Source organism: Sceloporus undulatus, chromosome 5, assembly GCF_019175285.1.
Source record: "Sceloporus undulatus isolate JIND9_A2432 ecotype Alabama chromosome 5, SceUnd_v1.1, whole genome shotgun sequence".
In the NCBI taxonomy this organism is placed as follows: domain Eukaryota; kingdom Metazoa; phylum Chordata; class Lepidosauria; order Squamata; family Phrynosomatidae; genus Sceloporus; species Sceloporus undulatus.
Window position 1 is genome coordinate 82,122,877 of NC_056526.1, and position 7,746 is coordinate 82,130,622.

At 40.3% G+C, this 7,746-nt stretch overlaps 1 protein-coding gene across 2 annotated transcripts in view; it reads right to left on the reverse strand.

Annotated features, from left to right (window-relative positions):
- Positions 1–3,376: 3,376 nt before the first annotated feature.
- Positions 3,377–7,746, reverse strand: part of ERGIC2 (ERGIC and golgi 2) — a 29,985-nt gene continuing 25,615 nt past the window's right edge. For both annotated transcript variants that reach the window (XM_042470144.1, XM_042470145.1), the window contains exons 14-15: positions 5,108–5,187; positions 3,377–4,233 (exon numbers count right to left, since the gene is read on the reverse strand). In XM_042470144.1, coding sequence (XP_042326078.1) covers positions 4,168–4,233; positions 5,108–5,187 — 146 coding nt within the window. In that variant the 3' untranslated portion in view covers positions 3,377–4,167. The remainder of the gene's footprint in view (positions 4,234–5,107; positions 5,188–7,746) is intronic.

A 7,746-nucleotide genomic window follows, 5' to 3' on the forward strand; every position in this document is an offset into this window, starting at 1 on the left:
CACCATCCCCATCACAACTGGACCAAGTCAAGCCTCATCTTGTGTTTCACTGTTAGTTCGGCCTCCAACTATTCCAAAGCTAACTCCTGATTTCCTTAGACCTTGTATGTATGTGTGAGTGAACGTGGATTGTGATGTGATTTCCCTCCTTAATAAAAGAAACACATCATTGATAACATTTTGCTTCTGCAAAATTCTTTTGATATGTTTTCTCTCGGTATACAGGTGGAAAACGGTTCCACAAAAGGTTGCTTGTAGCCCAGCCTAGTAATTAACTGAGCTAATTAAAAGTTCCCCTAGAGAGATTCATTGCTGTATGTATATGCTAACAGAATATCAGCTAATAAGCAGCCCTTTGTGGTAGAGCTGCCATCACCCCTTTGGTGCAAGGGGTGGGAAAGATTTGGCCTGCCAGATTTTTAAAACTCATCTCCCAACATTGATCTTGTTGGATAGATCTTCTGGAAATTGGGAGGTTTTAAAGGTCTCCCACCCACCCCTTCGGAGGATGTTTTAAACATATTTTATGTCCGTGCTCTAACATGAAATTAACTCTTAGCTACCTGGAACATTTGTTCCAAGAAAATGGTGAAGAAATTCAAGATATTACTAGGCAATAGCCTTCCAGGCTTTTCAGATTTGCTTGTCTATATATAGTTCCCATCCCCCTCAACAACCCTTTAAATCCTTAAACCTGAAATCCACATAAGAGGCAAAATACGCAGCCATTAGTTTGTCCAACTGTTTGGTAACAAATGGAACTGCCACTGCCTTACAGTGTTTAGCCACGAATAAACTCTTGTGATTGATACCCCCATTTTGGGGCCCTGAGATACAGATTATGTACAGTAACCCATTAATCTCTGCACCAAATATACATTGTCCAGCTGCACTATGTATCATTGCTCTTAAAGAGTTAAAGTGATAGTTGAAACAACCTTTAGTTGCTGTACATCATTGTACAGTATGCCAGTTTCTTTGCATCACTGCAGACATTAATGTAAAAACAAACTCTTTTCCGCTGAATGCAGACCAAGGAAACCTCCAAAAAGGAAAGGAGAACAAGAGGGTAGGAAGGGCTGCTTCGGTGAAATTACAGGACAGATCAAGTGAGTTGCATTCCAGAGAAATCAATACACAACCAGTACTTTTGTTTTAATGGGCTTTCTTCTTTTTTTAATGTACAGGGAATGTGAATACTGAAAAACAAACTTGAAATTGCTTTTACTGTATTGGACAGAAAAATTTAATACAGTAGTTGGGACTTTCAGAGAAGTGACTGCTGCACATATCTATTGTGTTCCTGTTCCATAAATATTGTGATCATGGTTACAACGCCCTTTGAAAAGAGGTCCTTGCAGGTGTGTGTGTGTGTGCACATATCCATATGTGCTTTTTAAAATGTGCCTTTCTAAAAGAGGAGAGACTAAAATAGGATTTGCATGACACACACAGTCTGACAAATGACATGGCAGCTGAGGTGGCCCTTGATTGTCAACAGTATGCACTGTAGAAATGGAAGTGTTTTTCCTGAGAAAGATGCTCTTCAGTGTTACCAAAAAACAGACAAGGCATCGGTCCTTTTCATAAGTGAAAACCTATGGGAATAGAAGCTTGAACCATGTTTCTGCTCAGCCATAAAGTAACTTATTTAGCCTCCCGCAAGCTATTGTCCTCATACAGAAATGGTAACACTACCAAAACTGCCCCCCCCCAAAATATTTTTAGCATTCTTGATGTGGATCTCCCCATCACCTATGTTGCATATCTTTGCACCAGAGCTCTGCTTTCCTAGAAGCCACAAGGCAGGCACAAGATTCTGCATACAGCCCTAATCCATGTTGGCAGCATCTCCAAGAACTGTGGCACAGAAAGGGTTCCATCAGTAAAGAGGTATCTATTTCTGGCAGCATCACTATGACAAAAGTAGCACATTCTTTAATAAATTACTTATCAGAATGAACTATTAAAATTTCTTTCATCTTGCACCAGTTGCCGTAAAAACCCTTATATTCCTCCCCACAACCACCCTGTAAGGCAGGGGAGACTATATCATTCCCAATTTCCAGCTGGGCAAGCTAAGAATGCAATGCCATGGTTCAATAGACTTCACGGATAATCAGAGATGTGAACCCAACTGATCCACCTCTCAAATGTTGGAAACGTCTACCAGCACAGTAAGCAACAGACACTATACTTGGTCTTTCGCATGGACCCCTATCATACATTGAAAAATTGATTCTGCAAGGTATGGTTCTGCTCACCAGCTGGAATAATTGAAAGCCATTTGTCATATGGTTTGGCAATCAGATTTTACAAATTTCTGTGCCAGAACCGGACTCCTGATCATGACTTATCAACAGTATACTCTTCTAGAGAAAGATTCTTTCAAAGACTACTATCACCCTTTCTACAATGCAGGGAATGTTTTGGGAAGTGTGACTGAGACCTTGGGTCTCGTGTGCTTTTTAGTTCTGTTTGAGACTTCTCAACTATATTTTTGGAAAATAGATATTGGCCACCTCTACTTAGTTGCATGTGCCCGAGTACCCTGAATGACGAAATTTGATGGAAATCAAATTAGGCTTGTGATGTGTATTGAGTATCAGCTAGAGGCACTGATCTCAGGATATATGGCTACAAACCAACACATAGCCAAGCCCTCCAATCCCATACCCACCTGGGAATAAGCCCACAATTCAGTGGAAATTACTTCCAAGTAGACATATATGCAATTAAGCCCACTGATTTCCAGATGTTCAAATGGCACACCTATTTTCTTTCCAGTAGCCTCTACTCTGGCTGTTTGTAGTTATGGCTTTGGAACATTTACAAAACACCCAAAAGATTCAAGAAAATGTAAATTTACAATCCTTGTACAGTACTTATCTATGTACATGCATGTGTACTAGGGGATCAGCATAATCACCCAGTGAGTTCGTTTTACACAGTCAAATGGCACACTGAAATTCCAGGCATGTAACTGCTACAACTTCAATATTTCCCAGACTGAATCACTGCTTGATCAGATTGCTCAGGAAATTGAACAGTCACCAGGGGAAAAGGGCGCTATTTCCTTAGGCCAGGCCAAGGCAATTTCCAAGGGTCCAGGGCCAATTTTGCTTCCAAGGAACCAGAGACGTAGCCAGGATTTTGGGAAGGGGGGGCCATTATAATGGGGCTTGGGCACAGCAGCGCAGTGGTGCACACCATTCATTGTATCTAACGGAAGGGGGGGCGGACCCCATGGATCTCCCCCTTGGCTATGTCCCTGAAAGGACCCACCAAATGTGGTATTCCCTCCCCAAATATACATTTAAAAAAAACCCAGGAAGTGTCCAGATGATCTCTCACTCTGAAAAAAAGCAGTTTCAAATAACAGCAATGATCGTTCTTGACCAAAATAATGAAATGAGGGGACCACCAGCAAGGAGGGAACATGACTCCCATGACAAGATCAGCCTTGACAATTTATGAAATTATCAGCACACATGATCCCCATCCCATTCCACACTCTTTGTATGTGCTAAAAATGTTATTTTCCATGTTTGCTTTAAAAATAATCTCTCAATGCACACATGGCATCCAGATTGGGCTCTCTGTAGCATATTAACACTTTCTTTCTCTTACTTTTTTTCAAATTATTTTTCACTTCCCGAATTTCTATTTGCTTGTTAACAGCACTTAGATATTTTCGATGTACTGGGCAGCTGGGGGAAAGGAAACGCCTTATATGCTACTTTTAAAAACAACATAACAAGAAAATCTCTGGTCTTAAACCGGTCCTGCACACCCCTCCAACTTTGCTCCTTTGTATGTTCACATTTGTGGCTTTCAGTAACACTTTGTATCCAGAATGCCAACTGCTGTTATTTCAGCAGGTCAACTGCAGTTTCTATAAAATGGTTGAATGAATTAGAGTCACATCCAAAGAACGAATCTGCTCACTCAAGAAGAGAGATCGATTTCATTAGGGTTTCTTGTCCTCTTTCTGAATTCTTTAAAGGACAGACAAGTCACACAGATGTGTTTTGTGTTTTGTTTTTTTTAAAAGACTTGATTTTTTTTTGCTGCCCATCAGCACTGTCTTAACATATTGCACAATGTTTTGTTATAAAAAATGTCTTCTGCATTAGGCAGAAAGGATAACAGTTTCCAAAGAAGGTGCTAATGAATAGTGTCATCTGTCATTAGAGGTACATGGTTGTTTAGTTGGCCATCTTGAAATGTGACCTATAAAAGGAAACAAAACAAAAAAGTCACTTTTTCCATTTCTTCCTTTTTAAATTTTACTTACTTCCAGACTAATCTCTTCCTATGGGCAAGTCCTCCATATTTTCTTTTTTTGTGGTAGGGTGGGGTGGGGTGTCTCTTAACAGATTAAGATACATCACATTCCTCTTTATAACCAGGACAGGCTGGAATATTATACACACACTTCAAGAATCTATCCAGATTCTAGAAGGGCTTTTTGTGCTGGCAATACAGTAAGCATGAAAGGTTTATTTTTAAATTTATAGATTTCATGAAACAGCTGTCTAGGGTACATGAGAAAAGTTTAGACCTGAAAGCAGTTCTTGGTTATTGTTATGGCAGAAGCTGCAAGGGAATAAAGCTGTCTGGATAATATTAACAGTCTGGACCATTAATGGTCTACATAGTTCTGTCTTCATCTGAAAGCTGTACTTTAGGCAGTTTTGTGAACTTGCTCTCCAGCTAGCCCTGCGTTCTCTGCCTTTCTTTCCATCTTGGTCCGGCAAAACATTCCCAGTTACTTTACAAATTGACATACTGTATTAGAAGCAATAGTACACTAAATCGCCACTTACACATAATAGTGCAACTGGCTTTTCAGATAAGAGCAGGAACTACACTTGATCTGAGGCATAGGGCTCGGGTTTTCTTGGTGGAAGCTGTAATCAGCCTAAATTCATAGTAGTTTATAAAGGTCTGTATTGTTACCTCACTGAAAAGGGTTTCCACTGGGGTGGCACTGGTAGAAGACCTATTATTCTGAACCTGAAGAATTACTACTAGAAACTTTTATTCTGCCACATGCAAAGCACACACACTGTGTGTCTATACAAATTCCTCTGACAACACTTACAGATGTAGATTTATATGACCCCAGTTTGAAACGACAGCAGACAATTTCCACTATAAATCTTCCAATGCCATGTAAAATTCCTGCAACATGAAAACAATTGGGATGTTAAGAAATGTGCTGTCTCTCTATTATAAAAGGAGGAGTACAGTTACACATTAATTATTAATTAATGCCATGCCGCCACTACGAAAAGCAGGATCCGAGCATACATGGATTTTGGTATCCGCAAGGGAGTCTGGCACAGATCTCCTGTGGATACGGAGGTCAATAGTACAGCTTTTATGATATCCCTATTTGCAAGCACAAGCACCAGTGCTATAAATTATAGTACCAGGCTTTATATTTACAGGTGTACATTTAAAATAATTTTATTGTGTACCTAAAATATAGTATGTGAAATAAATCTTATAAAGCTCTGCAATTGTTCCATGTTAGAGGAGACTATGGCGCGGCTCCGTTACGGAGCAAAAAAGAAGCTCCAAATTGGAGCTTCTTTCCGCGGCGCAGCTATGACGCCGTGAGGCGCCGCTGGCGCACTCGCGACGTCATAGGCGCTGCGACACGTCTGGACGCTATGCGTCCAAGACGTAAACATGGCGGCGGCCGTCAGGAATGGCTGACAGTTCCGCCATTTCCAAACACTGATAGAATTTCAGTGACTTTTCTGGGTAAAACATCAAGAGTAAAACCACAACAGTGCAAAAGAAGAAGAAGAAGAACACAACAGCAAGAAATACTTTTGGCAAAATTTTCTCTTGTTTAGACCATAGGGAATAGTAGACAGAAGACAACAAGATCAGGTCCTTGAAGTGTGCTGAGAAGCATGGTTGCAGGCATTTTTCAATACACCATTTAAAGTTAGCACACTTTGAAACAGCAAGATTAGAACCCATGATATTTTAATTACGTGGCAAATGTATTAAACCACTAAACTTGCAGCCTAAGTCTCTTGGTTGTTTCATTTTTATAGATTACACATCACGAATTGTTCATGTGGTTCACAAAGTAGTGTAACAGTTTCTTTTCCTATTAGCTTCAAATGTAAGTTTCAATAAAAGGGCAAAGAGAGAAGAAAATGAGGGACACAAATAGCACACGATGAACAACTATGGTTGCTGCATATACTTGACTATAAATTGAAAAACAGCGCCTAAAAATTGACCCTAAAATCCTGGGTTGACTTATATATGAGTCAGTACAGTAATAGTGTTTAAAAAGGTCCTGAAAGAAACTGCTGGATGCCCCATTCTCCCCACCTCAGCAGTGATTTCCTGAAAGAGCTGCCGAGGCAGGTGTGTATTTGAAAGAGCTGATTCCCTTCTCAATCCAATGTTAAACCCTTCACTCCCTATCCTCCTTGGGATCTCTCTTGCCCGCCAAACACTCACTTTCCCTCTACTTCCCAATTTGATGTTAAAACCTACTCTTCCCATCCTCCTCCTCCCTTTCTGACCACTGAACCCCACTTTCCTCCAGTTCCTTCCCTTTTCAATCCTTTGCCTCCAGCAGCAGGGAAGTGATGTCAGGTGGCCGGGAGAAGTCCAGAGAGGGAAAAGGAGGGAGGGAAGTGGTGTTTTTCCCTTTAGAGCTTTTGTTTCATGGCCCTAAGTTTTACTCTCTACTTATCCACAGGTTGTATCAAAAACCCTGATTTGGCCCAAAAACTTGCCCTTGACTTACACATGAGGTCAATTTAAGGTTGAGTATATACGGTAAATACATCTATACAGTACTATATGTATTGATTGAGTTTTACCTGTACAACAACTGTTTTTTCAGGTATAACAGTACAGAGACTTCTTAGGAAATTCAATGTTTGCTGCCTAAGAAAGGGGCCTGAGATTTCACAAAAGATAGAGACACCCTGGATCCCAAAAGGAGTTACTTTACTGCTTCCTAATGGAGTTTAAATTTTACTTTCCTATGTCTGGGTCCCCACAAGTCTAAGAGGGGAATGGTGTCTTCCTGCATTAAGATCCCTCAAGACAAAGTGAACTACAGCAGAGATAACATTTGATACAAAATGGAGGCCTGAAACTCCAACCATGTGTTTTGTGCATTTGGGATGGGCAATAGAGATATCACTTTTCTGAAGATTCTGGATTTTGCTTATTTTAAATTGCAGTTAAAACTTCATTCTCTTCAAACCACAGATACTGGAGACACATTTTTAAAGGCATAACAGTGGTAGGATTGAACTTCTATTTTCATGCTTCTGAGCTCAGATTGACAAAGAAAGGAGGAACTAAGATGGCTGCAGGGTTTGGCCAGTTGACTCTAATTATAAGGAATGTATGGCAAAGTGAGGTTCTCATATATTAAATATTGATCACCTTTAGTACCATCATACAAGCAGACACACACAAACATATGCACTCTTCTACTTACTGTATATTCTTGCGTACAAGTCAACCTCATGTATAAGTTGATGGAAGGGTTTAAGGTGAAAATCATTGATTTTGATATGACCCATGGATAAGTCAAAGGTAAAACATAGAGGCATGTAACCAAGGATGTAAATGGGAAAACACCACTTCCTTCCCTCCCTCTTTCTCTGGACTTCTCCCAACCACCTAAACACCACTTCAGTGGTTTTTTAACATCAGATTGTGAAGGGAAGGAAGTAGACTTAAATGGGG